At 35.9% G+C, this 21,256-nt stretch overlaps 1 protein-coding gene across 2 annotated transcripts in view; it reads left to right on the forward strand.

Moving 5' to 3' along the window:
• PTPRK (protein tyrosine phosphatase receptor type K) overlaps window positions 1-21,256 on the forward strand; it is a 540,251-nt gene that overhangs the window by 274,956 nt on the left and 244,039 nt on the right. For both annotated transcript variants that reach the window (XM_026504778.4, XM_026504780.4), the window contains exon 6: window positions 17,052-17,226. In XM_026504778.4, the coding sequence (XP_026360563.2) occupies window positions 17,052-17,226 (175 nt within the window). The remainder of the gene's footprint in view (window positions 1-17,051; window positions 17,227-21,256) is intronic.

Consider the following 21,256-nt stretch of genomic DNA (forward strand, 5'->3'; position numbering starts at 1 on the left):
AACAAAGACTTTCTGGCCCTGCTGCTCTGAGTGGGTTGCAGTCAAAATACTGCTCGTTTATTGTTTGTTTCCTACTTTGTAGATTGGCCCATTTCAGTATAGTTTTAAAAAATATTCCTCCTGTCATTTTTAGAAGAAAGATGAGAGATAAAAAAAATACTCTGTTAAACATCTATTCTGCTTTCCTTTTTCTCCTCTTTTCTTTACACATCCTAAGGTGAATTTGTGTATTTCTCTTCTGTTTTGACAGTGAGATTACCCAATTCCTCAGCAGTTTACATATTTACCTTATTCTTTAAAAAAGCTTTTCTACTTTCTCAGTAATACCACTTAAATTACCTTAAGTTATTCTTTTAAATTTTTCTTCTTCATGTTTAAGAAATACTGAAAACTATCCATTACTTAGTTGAGGGATGTTTTCAAATGAATAAGACTATTTTATATAAATATGCAGTGAGTCAGTCAGAATGTGGCCAGTGATTTAAAAAAACAAACAAACATCTTTTGCTTAAAGTGGTAGAAATATAATAAAACAGAAAGAATCTTGATTCCATTATGAGTCTGAAAGCCAAGCCATAAAAATTGATGTCAAGTCCTGTTTGCTTGGTGCAGAACGACTTTGAGAAATCAGGATGCCCAACTGTTAATTCTAACCTTGATTTGAACCTTTTAACCTTTCCAACGCAGTTAAGTGTGTGGACTTAGGGAATTCATTGAACTATTCAGTCTGTTTTATAAATAAGTTCCTTATCTATGAAAGGACATGTGGGTAGAAACTAAGATCCCTTCCAGCTATAAAATGCTAAACTGGATCTTCGCATTATTTTTGATGGCCTGAGACATGGCCTTCATTACTTTTTTTGTTTGATGGAGGAATGTGAAATTGTTTATGTTATTAGTTTTGTATGGGTAAAAATGGCCCCGAAATTAATATCATTATGAGAACAACTACTTAAAATATCTGCTGACAGTACTGAGAACGTGTTGGAAGCGACTCAAAATGAAAGGTTACTGCATCCTGTCACAGTAGGAATGGGATAATGGAGTAGCTGTTATACTTGCCATGGTAGGTGTCATTAAAAAATGGTGATCGACTTTTTATGTTTTTCAAGTCACTTACATTATGTGGTATTAAGCATCAATTGGTAAATGTTTAAATATGGGGTAAAAAACAAAAAATAGAAAAGCAACCAGTTTTCTGTTTTAAAGGAAAAATGATATGCTACAACCCTTTTAACCATAATACCTGATAGCATTTGACATTTAAAGTAATTTACATATGGAGGGATGCCTGGGTGGTTCAGCCCTTTAAGCATCCGACTCTTGATTTTGGCTCAGGTCATGATCTCAGGGTTGTGAGATTGAGCCCATGTCTGGCTCTGTGCTCAGCGAGGAGTCTGCTTGAAAATTCTCTCACTCTGTCCCCCCCCACCACCAAATAAATAAATAAATAAATAAATAAATAAAATAATTTGTGTATGGAAATACATTTAAAAAATAAATCTCTCACTTGTTCATTGTCTTTAGCTTACAATTGATACGTCATTTTTTATTGTTTAAAATGACGTATAAATTATTAGGTAAATTAAAGATAAAGCACACAAAAGCAAACAGTTGAGTTACCTGAGCTAATCTAGGGTAATTCTCAAGGTATATATCCTAGTGGTTCTGGATGTATCTTTAGGGACTGTTCTTTCCTGTAAGATCTCAGATTATATAATTACAGAGTCTTAGAATTAGGTCATTCATTCAGACATTTAGAAAACAATGACAAAATACATTACCCAAATTAACCGCCTTGTGCATGCTCAGTGAACTACTGATGCATAAAACAACATGGATGACTGTTTTTAGAAGTCTATTTAGTGTCAACAAGCTAGCAATATGGTAAAATTATGAGGTTTTTCTGGGCCATAGCTTAAAATGCTGTGTTATGAAGTTCATTCATGTTGGAAAAGGGACTTAGAGTAAAGACTTCAGTCACTTGTAGAGAATTTCCAAATTCCTTTTCGATCATAAAACTCAATGAAGTAGCGTGCATTCCAGATAGAAGCACAACATTTGTTGTCAGGTTACGATTTGCAATTTTTTCCCACATGAACAGATGTTTTTCGGTGCTTCCAACAAGTTTTAGAACTATGCTGTTTTGTGTTTCCAAGGAACCCTCAGTGGTAGGGAATTTGTGGATCATAACTTAAGACTTATGATAAAACACAGGTTATAGGAAACAAAATCACAAATGACATTTTAATGTACAATTTATATTGAAATAAAACAATAAAAACAACTGGCTGTATTTTTGAGAAGTGTCGGATAATTTTCTCACAGGAAAGAGAAAAATTAGGTTATACATTTTTGGAGGTTAAAAAGGTTAGTCATGCTCTCTTATTGCAGTGCTTACTAATATGAAGAATAAAGTGATGGTGGCAAAAAGTGAATATATAGGGAAATAACTAACATGACACAGCAGTTCCACTCCCAAGTACTTACACAAATAGAAATAAGGGCACGTGTTCAGAATTGACTTGTGTAAGAATGTTTGTAACAGCTTTATTCGTAATAACCAATCATCGTAAAGAGCCCCAATGTCCATTAACGGGAGAATGGTTTAACAGTGTGTGGCTCATTCAAGCAATGGAATGTTGCTCAGCAGTAACAAAGAATGAGTTACTGATGTGGATAAATCTCAGCAATCGTATGTTTTCAGAAAGGGGATAGATAACAAAGTGCATACTGTATGGTTACATTTACATTAAGTACCAGAAAAAGCAAAACTAATTTGTGTGATAGAAATCAGAACAGTATTTGCGGGTGATGAGGAGGGACTGGAAGTGGGCAGGGGAAACTTTCTGTAAATGTCGTCTGTGTTTATTGGGGTGTCGGGTCCATGGGTGCGTATGCATTTCTTCGAAGTTAAGTTCCATCCAGTTCACTGTATATACAGTTTACCTCAATAATGAATGAGGCAAAGTGAGTATGTGGTACATTCTGGCATTACTAATCAAGCCATAGATGGGCAATAGCCTATAAACAGTAACCTGCATTTTGTCTGTCTTGTCCGTTTGAAGTCATTTGATTAGGTTCGAGGGTAATTTTTAATCATTAGTGCATGCTGCAATACAGAATAAAGCATGTTCTGAGTGTCCTGTTATCAGAACATGTTATAAATTCTCAGGATGTAAAAGAGTTGAAACAGGGTTGGACTGTAACTTACGACTTAGTATTCTTTTATGAAGGTCCAGTATAAGTGGACACCTACATGGCAAATCAAATAGAGCCCACTGCTGGAACATCTGTCTGACCATATGCTTTGGCTTCAGGTTCAGTGTAGAAACTAAAATGCTAATGACTCCATCCATCATCACAGAGCTTGGCGGGCATGCATCATTGGATTGGACAGAGAAATTCAATAGTAGAGTTATTGAAAGTAGGGAATTGTGTGGGTAGATTTGGTGATACCATTTGTTTTGGTGAATTGAAATGAGGCTGTTTAATGTGTGACTGATAATCCTATGCAGATTGCCATCAAAGCTGTGGCAATTGGGCCAATCTGTCAGTAATTGCCGCAGGTGCTGGCCCCATGCCTCCTCAGTGGGCCTGCCAAAACGGGAAAGTCAGCCATCACTTTGCGCTTGGTGGTTCGTCACCGCCAATGTAGTATGATACAGCTAGTTTCTCAGCCAAAGGAAATGGCATTCCTTATGGAGCAATAGATAATTCAAGCAATGGATTGAGAGTAATAATTGGAGAGTAAAATTAGTAAAACGAAATGCAAGTTGCTCTAAAAAAAAAAAAAAAAAAAAAAAAAAAAAAAAAAACCACCGAAGAAAGGCTGACCTCTTGCAGTACCAGTTGTCGTCAGCTAAGAATCAATGAAAATGGTTGGTCTGAAACTTCTGGGCATATAGTGTTTTGTCTGTCCACGGAGATTTCATGGCCTTATTCTTGCACTACATGTGAATATCATCATGCAAGCAGTGGAAATTAGAAGCATGGTTTTTTACAAAATGAGTTAATTCGACAGTATAAAAATTTTAACTGATGAACCCTGTCACTACACAATTTCAAATGCCACACAGTCATTGCTCACAGAGCTCCCTTTGAAGCTTCCATGCCCTGGTATTTTTCTGTGCCTATTTATACTGTCGCATGAAGTGCCTGGATGTTTGTAGCATACTTCATTTCCACAAGAGGTGTTACTATCCCTGATACAGTTTCCTTTTGAGAAAAAATCTGGTAATTTTGCATTTATTATAATGAAGGAAGATTCTTGGAAGAAATTGATCTATGCCTAAAACAATGAAGTTTATGGTGGGCAATTTGTTGAAAACTAATTTGAGAGGAATATTTCCAAACCTGATTGACTAAACATGTAATATGTGATTAGCTTACATTGGATACCATGAAAAGAAGAGAAAAAAAAAAAAAAAGGAAGGAGTTATAGTGAAAATTTTCCTACTGTCTGGACTTGGTGAAAGTCCTGACATTTTCTAAGTCATTGGCCTTAAGAATGGCTGACACACATTTAAAATATTAGAATAACAAAAGGCAGTGTATAATTACTAGGACAGTGAATAAAGTTGAAGACATGATGTCGGAATGGCTAAAGCAGTGTGCTGTCAATATATCTTGAGATTTGTGGGAGACCAGATAAACTTCTTAAAATCTTAGATTATTGGGAATATTCAAGAGGTATTTAATTTGTTCCATATAGGTTCTAATGTACAATACTAACTAATTGCTCAAAGCTCTGTGGTGAGAGATAGAAGCTGATTATAAGGAAGAACTTGGTAATTGTAGGGCTGTTGAAACATAGTACGAGCTATTCCAGGAGGTAGTAAAACTACAATTAGTGGAAGTATCCAGGCATAATCTGGATAAGCACTTGCTGGAATTGTAGAGGATGTTAAAGCATGAGGCTGAATACTTTTTAAGATCCTTTCAGTTCTGAGAAATGCATCTGTAAGTGAGTAAGAAAAGACTCTGTAGAATCTAAGCACTATGGTATTTCAGAGTTGAGAGAGAGCTACGTCGACTGGAATGTTTGGTGAGATCATTAAGGAAGATTGGATTGAGCCTTTGAAGTATCTCTAGGACGTGGATAGCAAAGATACGTGAGCATGGGTATCACTGCGGCTCCGTGTGTGTGCGGGTGGGATAGGAACGTCAGGAGAAGGATCTCACTGAAGTGGAAGGTTTGCAATGAAAAGTGGAAATAAATACAAGTTTTGGCAGTGTTGGGACTAGGCCGTGATGGAGGTATAAACCAGAAAGAAGCTACTATTAGCCATGCAGATATCAAGTAGTGAGGGCCTGGGATTGGACGGTGCTGGTGGAACTGCAAAATATGTGAGTAGCGAAGGAGAGGGACAGATGAAAGAAGTACCAGTTGACAGAGTTGGGAGGATGTGAGTGAAGTGATCAAGACAACTTTCCAAATTTCCTCTAAGGTTTTTTTTTTTTTACAGCCAGTCAGTGAGTTTGTTTTCTCATTTTCTGTCTTGGGACTGATTTGTCTGTTAGACCCATCTGTTTCCTTTTTTTTTTTTTTTTCCCTACCTTCATAATTGCATATAAGTTATCCTAGATACGAGTGAAAGGTGAGGGACATTCCCCATTCCTTTTGGCTCTTTTGAGCTTTAATAAAAGTTTGCCAAGGCAGTTTGAAGCTTGTAGTGGTCCTGATATCCATGGCAAGGCTATTGGTGCTTTCAGCCTTGGCTTCTTCTATACTTTCTGTACAGAACGGGAGTCATGTCCGGAAGCGGTGTTAGCCATGTCTGTGGCGCTTCCCTGATGTCTTGTAAACCGATAGATAAACACTAGCTTGTTTTTAATTCTGATTGTGTCTTTTTATTCTTAGTTTAAGCAGTAGTGGTTTTTCTGCAGTGTATATGCTGATTTACAATTATTTGTGTTTGACTTAAGAGACCATGTCCCATTTGGTAGCTAAGCTATCACTCTTGTCAGTCTGCTGCTTTTCCTCAGGATGTTGGTTTATTTGAGTCCAGGGCATTATATTCTTCCTTCATGGCTTCGTACAAAGAATTACTGCTATCGGTCTTGAAGCAAAATCATTGACCAGGTATCATGGATTGTGATGTTTATCTTTTATCTTCGGCATTTTGGGTGTGTGTGTGTGTAAATGGTGAGCATCAGAACATTTCATCATATTTAATTTTTAGGATTGTTTAATATCCCTGGGGTCATTTTGGTTAGCTTTCTCTGGCTTTCTACCATAAAGAGTTCAATGCCTTGAAGATAGAGTGCATTCTTTTCTGTCTTCAATAATTTATAAACTCTTGGGTTTGTTGTCTGCAGATTACATAATTGATTATAAATGAATAATGTGTGGAACATACTTTATCTTTTCTTATCTATCCCTGGAGCATGACTGAAAGCCCGGCAGTCATAGAAGCTCAAGGATTTCTTCCTATCAATATCTATAAATAACAATTTACTGCTTTTTCTGTGCAAGAATAATGCACTCTTCTGTTGTTCCTAAAGCTGCCCTTCGGTGTATTTTCTAAGTGTGTCACATCAAGCACTTTACAACTTTCTGTTGACTTCCCGTGATCAGTGTTACAAAATGGAGGCTCTGGTAGTAGGCTGGGTTTCTTCTTTATGAAAAGCAATCTGGTATAAAGATGTGATATTTATAAAATAATTCTACTGTACAACAAAACATAGCAAATCACACAAAAATAAAAACTACGATTGGATGAATTTTTATAAGGTACACGCCACAGTGGACAAAAAAGGGACTTTGCTAGCCATCCTATGGGCTCCTTCTGAGTGCTCAGTCCCAGCCACACCTGAGCCAGCTCCCTACCTCTGCAAGTAATGGTTTTTATAATTTAGCCCTTCTTTGTTTTTTCATAGTTTTTTTTTTCACTTACATGTATGTTCCTAAACACTTTTAAAATAAGTTTTTTAGGTCTCTTTTAATCTGTGGGTTTGTCCTCTGTCCCTTTCTTTTCCTCACAGTTTGTCTATTGAGGAGGAACCCAGACCACTGACTGGTAGTTTTGCACTGTCTGCATTTTACTGGTTGCATACAAATGTCCTCTTCGATTCAACTTGTTCTTCTGAATTTTTTTTGTAAACTGACAGCCACATCCAGAGTCAAGTTTGATCCTTTGGCAGTGCTGGAGGTGGTCCCTGGGATGATTACAGGAGGCACAAAATGTCTCTCTCTCTCTCTTTTTTTTTTTTTGTGATCTTCATAGCCATTGATGCTTAATGCCTATATTCATTTGGTGCAGGCTGTAAATTGTGATATTCTAATTCTCTTATTTCTTTTGTATTAGTTTCGTTAAAGAAGAGATACTTCTCATCTACCTTTCGCTACCCAGTGACATACTTCATTAAGGAAAGAGAGGATAAATGCTCAGATCTTTGTTTCAGTTATTGGTTGTCAATCTAATGAGTTGATTACTTATCATTCTCTGAAGGTGACTGATTGTTTTTCTTCTTATGAACTCATGGACTTAAACATGTTCAATTGACTTCAATTTGTTATAATTATTACTATGATTACTACTATTAAAACTCAAACTATCCCATCTTTGGCTAGTGAGAACCTCTTCAAGTTGGCTCCAGAGTTCTTCTGATACGACTTCAGTAGTTTTTGGTAGTTTCCTGCTGTCTGATACCGTGAGATGCTTCATCGTCCTTTTGTGCATTTTCTTCTCCAGATCCAGTGCACTGGTTTGGTTTAGTGGGAAACTGTGTTTTAGGACCATGATGTGGATGGAGAAGGGTACTCATTTCATTAGACCTTCTCAGTGAACAGAAGTAAGGGAAAATGCATATTTAAAGATAAAATATCTATGAGTTCTTATTTATATTTCAATTTCAAGCCCGAAGATTTTCACGTAATGTTTTCTCTATTACAATTTGTCAGTTATGGCTTCTTTTTTCCATGCTACTATTCTTGGGTCTCAATGGCACAGGGGAAGAGAGAATTAGAATATTCCATAATTTCTCAATTTTAAAATCTGATGTCATTTTGAATACTTGTAGCATGTAATTGGTAGCATATAACTATTGCATACTGTGCTCTTTCTCATATAGCCCTTATTTACTTAGTTCTGCAGGTAACTATGTTTTTAATGATTACCATCAGTTTATATCTCATGTCTTCCAGTAACTTTGGTGGTTTGAAAGTCATTTTCTAGTAGATTGTTCAGGAATAGCACATGGAATTAATATTCCCTGAGTTCTTGGATGTTGATAATAGTTTATATGTGCACTTGCTTAATTTCTTTTTGTGTCCTTGATTCTTTTTTCTTAAATATTTTATATATTTATTTGAGAGAGAGAGAGTGTGTGTGAGCATGAGCATGAGCAGGGGGAGGGATGGAACCTCAAGCAGACTCCATGCTGAGCATGAGCCCAGCACAGAGCTCCGTCTCACAACCCTGAGATCATGACCTGAGTCGAAATCAAGAGTTGGATGCTTAACCAACTGAGCCACCCAGGTACCCCTGTGCCCTTCTTAAGTCAGTTATATTCAAAGGACTTTTTTCCTGTTTTTTTAAAGATTCTAATTTTATTAGAGTATGTATCACTGTGGGTCATTCTAGGTTACTATTCTTAGGTATGTGGTGTGTTCTTCCATTGTGTATTTTTAAAACTCTTTAAAAATTTTCAGAAGGTGCTTTTAATTATTATTTTAGTATTTTTTGTTGTTGTTGTTTCCTTCTGTATGGACTTGTATCGTGTCTCTGATCTTCTTTGTGTTTCATCATTAGTAGTCACTCTCTCTGGAATCCTTTTTGTCCTCTTAATTTTAAATTAAAAGTTTCTTTTTTTCCCACATTCTGTTTTGCTTAAGACATCATCTGTTGATTTTATTTACACTAGTTAATCACATTTCTGAAATGACTTTTTTCTTTCACTTCTAATTTTTCTTGAATTCTGTCATCTTATTTATGAGTTTATTAATTCAAATTTATATTACTCTTTCATGTCATGAGTCATTTTCTTAATATGTTTTAGCATAGCTTGAAATATTAGGTTTCAGTTTTGACCTGTTTTGTGGGCATATTTTCCTGACTTACTTTCAGAGACTCTGGGGTTTATACTCTGCTCCTTCTTCTATTTTAAAGTTATAATAACTTTATGTTGGACTTGACCTTGATACTTTTAAGTTGTTCATTTTTATGTGAATCATATTGTCTTGAAATTTTAAAAAGAGATGTGGAGTTCAGGAAAACTTTCCTGATTTTAAGAATCCCTCTTTTGTTTCTGTAAGTTATGTTTAAAAATATGGCCACTTGCTTTCTGGGATTTCTTGATTTTGTTCTCATCTCCACTCTGTCTGGACCTTTTCTTTCTTTACTTTCTCTTATTGTTTTGTCTCTTTTTATGTGGTAGATTCAGAAAGTGAAAAATTATTCCACTGCTACCAAGTTGCCGGAATCCCTCAAGTGTAATGTTTTAATTGTATTGGTCTCTTTGCTCTACTCAATTTCACTTTTACTATGAATGGTATAGTTTTATAATTGTAAACTCACATGCTTTATATTTCCCATTTTCTCCAGTGCAGTTTGATGCAACCAGCCAGTATCATTATTTATATTCCTTAATGTGTCCAAAATGTTCTAAGGTCACAAATGCATGGTCACCCAGAGCTTTACCTTCTATAGGTATTTGACTAGGAGTATCTAATGGTGATATATTGCATCTCTTTACTACATCATGCTATGGACTAACAATGTCTTCTTTACTACTGGCAATAGAGTTATTATTGCCTCTAAATCTAAGCAGATTTAGAGAACCAATTCTAGAAAACCCAGAACCAAACCAGATCAGAAAACTCATCCTTAAAAAAATCTGTTCTTCCAGAAGCATTTCTGGTGACAAAATCATCTATATCAGTCAGTGTTCAAACATGAAAAACATATGGTATGTGTGTACACACATACACACGCACGCATGCACACACACACACACTTTTTTTTTTTTTTTTTTAAAGGTTTATTGCAAAAAATTGGTTTATGTGATTGTGGGGCTGGCTAGGCAAGTCTGAAGCCTGCAGGTCAAACCCTTGGGAGGGTCAGGCTGGTGTATTCAGGCACAAACTCAAGTTGCTCTTTATAGGTGGAATTTTTTCACCTCCAGGGGAAGCCTCAGCTCTGCTTTTAAACATTTCAACTAATTGAATCAAGTTCACCCAGATTATTGAGGATAATCTCCCTTACTTAGTGTCAATTGGTTATAGATTTCAGTCCCATCTCCAGAATCCCTTCACCAGGGACACCTAGTTTGATTGAATAACTTGGGACTGTGGCCTAGACAAGTTGAATTATCAAACGACCATCACAGTTATTAAATGTGTTATTTGCTTAGATATTGTTTTTATTATTACTTTCATAGTATTGCTATTATCAGGATTTGCAATGAGAACTTTTTACAATTAGTCTCATTAATATTCTCAACGTCTGTGTTGAACAGCAGGTACACATAGATACCCCCAGTTTTAGATAAAAGGTGGAGATGTGAGAAATAATGAGAATTGTGAAGCTATGAAATGGTTGTTTCAGCACTGGAACCTACATATCATCCTCCATCAGGCATGGTTCAGTCCAATTTCTCATGCTCTCTCTGTCGCTCCTTGTACCGCAATGCTACAAAGACACCTGTGCTTCGTAGGTTAAAACTCTTTTTCTTGTTTAACAGCCGAATTTACATTTTGTAATACTTGGGTAATGATCGATTCTAGTAATTTGTTATCCCCAGCACATTTTTACCCTGCTTTTTAATCAGAATTATATTTGCCACCTCTCTTTTTTTTAATGTGTCAGGTATCATTCACCTTGTTCAGTCCTTTCATTGCCAAATAATAAATATGTTGACCAACTTAGTACTGTCATTTTAGTGTAATTTTCCTAGAAGAACACTATATTCTTATTAGATGCTTAATCTGCTGAAATAAATGTAATAATTTCTAGTGGGTATAAATAAGTGCTTTTCTCAAAATACTAACATATTTCTAATTTTAGGAATGTCTAGATTTCTAAGCCTTTAATTTTGCCATAAAACCTTTTGTGTTTCTAAAATTCTTGGTTTAATCGTTCAATAATAATAATAATAATAGCTCATAAGAAAGAGGAAACATTCATATGGTAGACAGGCCGTGGTAAGGAACCCTTAGCTCCTTGGCATTAATTTGGCTGGATTGTTGTATGATTCACTTCAACCTTACTTAATTATGTTGTGCAAATTTACTTTGGGTTTAGTTTTGGATAAAAGGGCAAGTGCTGACAAATCATATGCCATCCTCTTAGTCCTCTTAATGTATTCAACAGGAACCTAAATACCAAATGTAGGGAAAAAGTCTCTTAACAGTTTCTCTGACTCCAAGAGGATGGAGGGATCATATATCATCATGTGCCCAAGAAAGGCAGTGAAAAATAAATAAAACGATAAATGTAATTTAATATTTTCTTTAAGTCAACAGAGTGAAATAATCCCTGCAAGTATTCTAAGAGCCACATTATTTAATTTTAAATTAAATTGGATTAATTTTATTCCTCAAGCTTTGAAAAGAAAAGCTGAGATAAACTGTATCATATTTTAACTGTGCCATATTAACTTTTAAGAGTTCAAGCTGAAAGTAATATAAAACCAAGTGTATTATGTCCTTTAACAGGAAGTCCAGGAAGAAGGGGGTTCTAGGAGTTGTTCATACCATTTCAGACTCTCGATCAAGAACCTGATTCTGGGGCGCCTGGGTGGCATAGCGGTTAAGCGTCTGCCTTCGGCTCAGGGCGTGATCCCAACGTTATGGGATCGAGCCCCACATCAGGCTCCTCCGCTATGAGCCTGCTTCTCCCACTCCCCCTGCTTGTGTTCCCTCTCTCGCTGGCTGTCTCTCTCTCTGTCGAATAAATAAATAAAATCTTTAAAAAAAAAAGAACCTGATTCTGTCTTTCTCCCTGATGTGTCCGTCCTCAGTATGTCAGCTTATCCCTCACGTTGGGTTCTCTCACACTGACAAGTCCGCTCTTCTAGTTTTAGGCATAACATGGAGAAAAAGAAAAGAGGGCCTACTGTGTCTTCTCTAGAAGTGTGAAAACCTTCCTGTAAGTGAACTGGCCTGTTTTTGTCGAATCTCATTGGCCAAAATCAGGGTACACACCCATTTTTACACCTTTCACTATGATTAGGAATAGGGCCTCCATGATTTTTTTCTACCAGTGTTTCTCAAGCTGTAATGTCTTGATGTGTAACCTAGGGATATTGTGAAAATGCAGATTTTGATTCAGTAGGTCTAGAGTGATCTCTAGACTTTGCATTTATAACAATTTGACAGGTGATTCTGATGCTGCTGGTCTGTAGATCACACTTTGAGTGGCAAGGGGTTTTATGAATAACCCGGCTATTAAAGATGTTGAGAATTAATTAATATGGTCACTACACTATTTTGAGCCAGGAACTGAACTTGTCAAATAAACACTGCATATGGCCTGCACGAGGAAGCTTACTTAGTTAAATAGAGGAGTAATAATACTCAGGAACTCTAATGTCCAGTCTCAGCAACCTGTACTGGAGACACAGCAGGTAAGAAAGCATGGCGAGGCTATGAGAAGTGGGGGAGAGAAAAAGGCAAAGTGTTAGGTTATAATCCTTGGATCATATAATTTTGTGGTTCATTTCCCAGTATTTCTCAGACTTGGGGATATTTACAATGGTGAAATCATGTAAAAAAGAGCCTAGAACTGAAGAATGTAAAAGCAGAAAACTATATGCAAACGCTGCTGCCTAAGGGAGAAATTTAACATTACTTCTTTCTTCCTTCATAGTGCTGCCCACTCTGCTAAATTGATAGCTTGTAGTTAGGCAAAGACCTATTATTTTGGATTATAAAAGAAAAGTTATCATTATTTTTGACTTCTGAAATGTATGTGTCATCATTTGCTACTTTTAACTGTAATGCATTACTGGAAGCTGAGTAAATAATGCAATGTCTAGGATAGTAGATTGTATTTCTCATTGGTACAATGCATTGATCAAGGCTTTACAACAAATAATCAATCCACTGGACTGGACCTATAATATAAATGGGGGAAAAAGCAGCTTTGGTTTAGTTTAGAGGAAATACTGCTGGATTTTGTGTCATTAAACCTGGTTTTGAGTTTTAATCCTGCTATTAAAAGGCTACATATCACATTTCTAATCTTTCTGAATACTGATTTTATGATCTTTAAATGGAAATAACTATCACATAGGTTTTTTCGAGATAACAGTGACAGAACCGAGATAATAGTCTATATACTATCAGGAACATGGAAGTACTTATTACATGATTACTGAAGATAAGCCTGAATATTATGAGAGTATAATGGTATGATGAATGGTTATTGTTATTTTAAGAGATAAATAGCATGTATGTCTACTGTGCTCTTTAATTATATAAATAATGTATATCCTATATAAGCATATATATTTTGTACTTATGTTAGCATATTAACAAACACAATAATATAATGTAATCAGGCCTGTGTACTTGTGGATCTCCTTAAGCAGACCCCTTAATGTCTCTAAGTTGAGGTATTGGTCAAAAATAGCTTGGCATAAATGATCTCTAGATGCTTTTGAGGTTCTGTATTCATGTAGTTTCTCTTTATTATTACTTTTAATGAATGATTAGTATATTTTTGTTATAATAATTTATAAAAGCCTAAGGAGGGCTTACATGATTCTTGTCTCTAAAAGCATCAATGCATTTCGTTCGTTTTAACCAAGAACTTGAGCGACTTTTTAAATAAAGATAATATATATGATGGCATGGAAGAAAAATATATATATATAAGTAAGACTTGAAACCCTACCTTTAGGGTGATTTCAATATACAAAGAGGGAAAAAAGTATATATCTATATCTATCTATATATGATACGATATGAGAAGTGAGGGAGAGATCTCTCTCTATATATCTATATAGATATATATAGTAACTTTCATAGATATATATAGATATGTAAGTATATATATAGATATAAGTATCTTATATAGTATATATAGATATAAGTATATATCTAGATACAAGTATATATCTATATATATAGAAAGACTATATTAGAAGAGATTCAAGATAGAAAAGCCAGTCATTGAGGCTTTGATGGCTGGTTGTAAGGTAAGGGGTCAAGTGAGGTCTCATTGAAAATGCAGAGGATTGGAGGAATGGGAGAATCACATGGTCCGTTGTGGTTCTAGAGGAAACTGTCATAGCACGGGAACTTGGATGTTCTAAGGTACTAAAAGAGGATGTTGGGTATCACTGAGGCCATGGTGAGTTTTAGGATCGTTGAGAATATTCACAGGAGAATGCTGGAGAGGACACTTTTACCTGGTAGATAACTTGGAATGATACTTAGGCATGCTGGGCTTTCCAGAAGTTGGGAGGTTGATGAGTGGGATTGTAGAGGAGTGGGTCCACAAGGAATGAACCAGATAGTGGTGGCCTTCCCTGAAGGAGAGTAAGGCCATAGAAGAAAACATGCCCTCCTTTTAGAAAAGTTTGGAGGAAGGTGGTATCGTGAGACGAATAGCAATTAAGATGGAAAGATGAAATAATGATGATTGAGAGGGTAATATTGAGGGTACTTAGAATCTCTTCACAAGAGAAGATGGGCTTTTGAGAGGCATGGTGTTAAAAGACATGGGGGTGTGTGCACACACAAGGTAATTCAGAAGGTAGGGTGGCCACGGGACTTGGCTGGTGTTGCAGAAATATAAATGGCAAAGAAAAAGGTGGCTTAAGTTTGAGGGCACCGCTGGAGGAATAAGTTAGAGGAAGAGGAAGTGAGAGTATGTGCAGGCATAAAGAGTGCCTTCCAGTTAGAAAGATCTTATCAAATGATGTAATATTGAAAAAAGGGCAGCCTGAAATTTGCATATGTAATGGGTTTTTGTTTGTGTGGTTTGTAGGGAAAGAAAATCTAGACTTGATTTTATAGATTTATATCTTAAGACTTCTGAATATAAGCTGGATTTTTTCTTCATTATTATCCAAGAGAATGATCAGAGATCTTGGTGCAAAAACATGGAATAGGTGGGTAAGGAAAGAGTTAACAAAAAGCTGAATGAATAAAATATGGTAAAGTCCTAGTTGGGACTTTGTGTCCTTAGGTATATACGAATGTGTGTGCATAACCATACATGCATATATACTGCATAGTATGCACAGATATATCATTTCAGGTGTGGAGAAAAGAGATTACAGATACAGTGGATTTTAGGATTTAAAGTTACTATAGAATGATCTATTATTTATTCTTCTAAAAAATACAAAATATATCAGCCATGAAAAATTATAGAAAACAGTAAGATGACCACTAATGTACCCACCAAATTTAAAAGAAGTTGACATTTTGCATTTTTATTTCATATACTAATTTTTATTAAGGAATTTTATTTGAGGTTTAAACATGTATATGTGCATTTCACATTGGTGGAATAATGGAGCTGGTTGTGATTGCTATTGCTAATTTTTCAGTAATTTTAGGAGCCAACCAATATTACATTGGCCATTTGAAAATGGCCATAGTGGGAGTATTTACACCACAGAAGCTGAGACATGATACAAATCAACACTTTATATTTTTGGTTAAGAACTAGCTGTTCAGCATTTTACCAGCATGCTGCTGGTCTTAGTTTGCATAAACTTCTACATTGTATTTTATCGAATGGCCAAATCTCAGTGTATTCAGGAAAATTTGGATCTTTCCCGTATTGAAGTGTTCCTATATTGAAACGATTCTGAGTTCAGCGTTCTTGTACATTATCTCCTTGATCACATTCGCAGAGGTGATTCAAATGTAGAAATGTGGAAGTGAACTTCTGGGTGCTAGGGTATATACATCTTCAGATTTACTAGATAGTAACAAATTATCTTCTAAAATGGCTGTAATATTTTATACTTCCACTAGTAATGTTAGGGGTTTTGTTGCCCACATCTAACAGTATGAAATGATTTTTAAGTAGTGTGAAAGGATACCGGGGATACTTAGCATTTCACCAACAAGAGATGAGGTTGAGGACTTCTCTTTGCCCTTTGTGCTATCTTTGACTGTAGACATTTTAAAATTAAGGTTGAGGATCTCTTTCCATGGTTATTCGACGTATGCATTTTCTCTTTTTATAGCCTGTCCACTTTTTGATAGGGTTGTTTGTCTTTTTTCTTATTGAACTGTAGAAGATCTTTACATAACCTGGCTATTTATCTTTTGATGGATTATTTCCATGTCAAATATCTTATCACAGTTTGTGGCTTGTTTTTTTTTCACTTTATTTATGATGTCTTTCAACATATAGAAGTTATGAATTTTATTATAGTTGAATTTTTCAACGATTTCCGTTATAGCTTACATTTACTGGTCTTGTTTGAGGTACCCTGATGTTGTAAATATGCTTTTCAGTATTTCATGTTGAAAGTTGACAGATGTGCTATTAACATTTAGGTTCTTTTGATTACTTCTCTTAAACGGTATAAATTGGCTGTCATTAATGCCAAAGAGATAAAGTTTGCAAAGAGTACAGATTTTGGTTTGACTTTAAATTATTCATCAGTATTTTATTGTCATTCTGTGGCCGGTCACATGCTACACTTTTAGAATACAAAGATGCATTGGGCATGGTTTTGGTCTTCTCATGGGGACAAACCTATTATATAGCACGTGCAGTATAGAATAAGGGCTAACAACAAGCTCCCATATTTATACTCTGGGCAAAGGAGGGCAATAAATTATATGCCATGGGGCCATTAACTGTTCTGTTAATTCATATACTCTGAGCTAATAACAATTTTATGGAAAATAGTAGTAATCTATAATGTCAGTGCTATATCCCTAAAGGATACCAGTGTTTATTTCCATGCTTTTTTGGGTTGAATGACAGTGGTAAAGATTTGTGGGGCTACATAGACATTTTCCTTCTAATTTAGGAACAAGAATAATTTATCACAGATCTCGGTTGCTAAGATGCTTTAGATTTATAGAAATGTTAAGAATCTGTTTTTTAAAGATTGGTTTCTGCTTGCAGAGACGAAATGGAGAAGATATACCAGTAGCCCAGACTAAGAACATCAATCACAGAAGATTTGCTGCTTCCTTCAGATTGCAGGAAGTGACAAAAACTGACCAGGATTTGTATCGCTGTGTAACTCAGTCAGAACGAGGCTCCGGTGTGTCCAATTTCGCTCAACTTATTGTAAGAGGTAAAGTTGCTCTCACTTCATGAAATTGCTTGGCTTTGTTAGAATAAAAGCAACCTTATAGATATTTCGATTGATTGTTAAACCTGCTTCTCTTCATCTCAAGTCACCAAAAATTATATCATATGGAAGTTCTGCTAATGTCTTAAGTAAAGTAAGTCCGTTGTACCTTTGTCGAACAAGGTTTCAACAAGTGTTTTTCACAGAAAGGAATCTATTTTAAAAAGCTCTAAGAGGCCTAACCCTGTAGAACACTTTATTCCGTATTGCCACCATCGAGTGTTGCATTTTAATTTTAGACTTGCTTTTCCTGTTTAAAATACCTCCACAGACACCACTTTTGCTCTTCAAAGCATTGTGGCCACGAGGTCAAGGTCAGAGTTTCTATCCCCATGGAGACCTGTAAATTTTAACAGTATCAGTGGTGGTGATGTTCACCAGTTCTGGGCCCCTAGAGGATCTTAGAAATTTAGACTTGCTGAGTGGTCTTTAGCTTAGCCTGACAAGTAAAAGTGCACAATGTGTATTAAATTCATTCAAAATTGACTGGGTCCCTGATATTATGAAACATACACACCAAATATACACACCATTCCAGTTTGTGGAGATAAAATTGTAAATAAAATACAAAGTCCCTGACCATGTAGAGCTCAACACTGAGGTGTATTAGGCACTATATAGAAAAATATTGAAAATGTATCAAATTATGGTACGTGTTATGAGGAAAAATAAACACTCAAAATGATGGTGATTAATATTTTTGTTCGGGTGATCTGGAAGACCTCTTTGAGAGGGGGCAGTTGAACTGAACCCTTAAAAATGAGGAATCAGGCACCTGGGTGGCTCAGTCGGTTAAGTGTCTGCCTTCAGCTCAGGTCATGATCCCAGAGCCCTGGGATCGAGTCCCACATCAGGCTCCCAGCTCAGCGGGGAGTCCACTTCTCTGCCCCTCCCCTGGCTCGTGTGCATTCTCTCTCTCTCGCTCACTCTCTTTCTCTCTCAAATAAATAAATAAGATCTTTAAAAAAAAGTAAAAATGAGGAGTCTATTTCCTTTGTGAAAATTTAGAGGAAATACAGCTCTGTTGAATAGACTCAGCATCAATCAATAATGACACAAATGAAAATAATTATAAACCACCTAAGTCTGCTCAAGTTTAGGAGATCCTAACAAGGTTGTCTAACCTGAACTGAGATTAACCCGAGACATCAAGACAAGATCCTTGTGAGTGAATCTTCTTTGAGATAGGATCTGAATGTTGAGAACCATGAGGAATGTGGTTGTGGGGGCAGGAATAAGAGAAAAATGCCAGCAGAAGTGCCAGGCAGAGAATAGGGCACGTGTCAAGGCCCAGAGGCTGGAAGGAGAACACGAGAGACATCCATAGTCAAGTAAATCTATTTTAAATGCTTGACATCAAATGTCTTTTACATACATTATTTCATTTTAAGATTTACTTGATTTTAATACTTTAACCTTTAATGCTTTAGAGAGAAGAAAATTGAAATTCAGACTATTTGATAATTGCCCAGAGCCACCAAAATCTAATAATTGACTGAAGCAGAATTTAACCCTGTGTTTCTTGACTCCTCATGCTGGGCTCCTTCTCCTCCACCACAGCTTTATCTCACATGATCATGATTAAAGGATGCCACTGGCTGTTTGTGATGTTTTTTGTCTTGGGGGAGCCTACAGATTTTTTTTTTTTTTTTTTTTTTATGATCTGTTATTCACCATACAGTACATCATTAGTTTTTTAAAAAAAAATTTATCTTAATAGATTGAATATGACTCTGTATTAAATAAGATTTCTCTCGTGTCTCCAGAGTCAGCTCATATCATCTGCTTAAGTTCATGAAATCACAGTCCCAGTTAATTGAATAATTAGAAAATAGGATAGTATTTTAGTGTTCAGGGCTCAGGCAAAGTTCAGGTGGAGAGACGGTTTTTATGTTCGTAGATGCTTGTATACTCATCTCTCTTGAGCCTCTTCCAGCCTCTTTCTCACCTGAGCCTACTTTGGAAAGCCTGAAGGTGTTCTTGGCTATTCTTCAGAGTGACTAATTTGCTCTGGATTCTGGAAGTTGGGTGTGCTCTTGAGTCATCGTGCTCACTGATCTGTATGGTACTCTGTGCATTTGATGTGCAGAAACGAGCTGAAAGAGCTGGGGGCTTTTCATAGTGCAGTTAGAGTGCTTTTGAATACTGTACAGTTATTTGTGTGTGTGTGTGTGTGTGTGTGTCTCTCTGCATGTGCATATGTATATGTGTATATATACATATATATTTATATACATATATATACTATTTTTGAGGAAGTGGTCTTATGGTGTATTCAACAGTTTATAGAAAGCAGGGTTGAAGCTTTTATCTGGGTGCTCCCTTTTAAAGATACATTTCCTTTTCTCATATAGCTGTTTTATGTTTGTGTATTTTAGAAGAGATTTGTGTTGGCATTACCAGATCTCTCTTGTTTATCTGAATCAAAAAGTAGATTTTATCATTTTATCAAAGCTTGGTTTTCTTTACCTGGAGACAAATGTATTATGGCTGCTCTGGGAGTTTTACTTGTGGAATAAATATGTCAGTAAGATTTATAAATGGAGACTCTTTGAATTTCATAGAAAAGTTTGACTCTTTTTTCTTTTTCTTTTAAAGTTTTGCCATTTAGCCTACATTTTGTTTCAGATTTTATATGGTACTTGTTGGGTTAAAATACAATGGTGCTTTGAATTTTGCTATCCAGAGGCCACTAACATTTTAGAAACATACTTTGATCGTTTTGGCAGTTTTATTTTCTTTTCAACATATTTTATGTTGTTATATATCTAATACTTACAGGTGATACTTTGCTTGTTGTTTTATTTGAAAAACGAATATAAAGGAATAAATTTTCTTGTTTGTCTAGATAACCACCAAATAAATATTGTTAACCAAAAAACCCACCCTTTGGGGTCGGCTGTCCTGGTGTTAAAACAGTGCTGAGAATTAACTATGGTGACAGGTCCTGTCTCTCATTGGCACTTTTAAAGCTGACATCCTGTTACATCGATACAAAAGATGGTAATTTTAAAAGAAATTTTTGGGGCAGTGATATGAATAGTTGTTAATAAGAGATGGCATAGTATTGCCTGTTGTCAAAAATGACCCAAGGGTAAGAGTTTATTAGTGCGTTTTCTCCTAAACTGAAAGTGACAGGGCATGCTTAAGGCTCTTTCGCTACTGTTTGTTACAAATGAAAATTTCACTGCAAAATTCTCGTGTTGAAGAGTATTGATCTCTGTGTTCCCACAGCCAGAAGAAGAAAAAAAAAAAGTATGCTGAAACAGAATTTACTTTGTCATGACTTTAGCATTGCTTCCAGATCATTTTGAGTAATGATAATGTCTTCAGCTTGTGGAAGCCAATCTTTATTGACAAAAAGTTTTTACAGAGATGAGATGAAGAGCAGATGTTTCTGCTCAATGTTTCTACAAAATTGAAGTGTAAAAAATGTGAAATACAGGTTGAAATGGCGTTTACAAGCTTCAAGCTGAAAGCCCTGACTTTGTAGCCTAAGTTGTTATAGATTCCCATCCTTTACCTCATTGGCAATCTTCTCCGTCCTTTCCCGCCTCTCTAAATCAAGGGTCCACTTACATTCCTGACCAACTGACCCACAATAAACTTCTGTGAAATTCTCTGTCTGCTGCAACTGACACTCAATTTCTATTCCTATTTGTTAGTTGTGCTTTTCTATCTATTTTTTTTTTATCAGTGAAACTCCAGTTACGTTTTATTTAATGCGAAAAACACAGTTTTTGTTTGTTTATCTATCTTGTTGGTTTGATTTTTAAATTTTAGCACCAACTATCAACCATCGTCAAAATGCTCTGGATGTAAAAAGCATTCAGTTATTATTTATATCTATTCTCAGTGAATACTAGCGACCTCTAGCCGTAGAGTCAGTAGGGTGGATGTCTGTCCCCAACCTTCCTCTGCACAGTAGGTGTACCTGTGAAACAAATTTTGGTGTTTAAAATGATAAGGGGTT

Source organism: Ursus arctos, unplaced genomic scaffold, assembly GCF_023065955.2.
Source record: "Ursus arctos isolate Adak ecotype North America unplaced genomic scaffold, UrsArc2.0 scaffold_13, whole genome shotgun sequence".
Lineage (NCBI taxonomy): Eukaryota > Metazoa > Chordata > Mammalia > Carnivora > Ursidae > Ursus > Ursus arctos.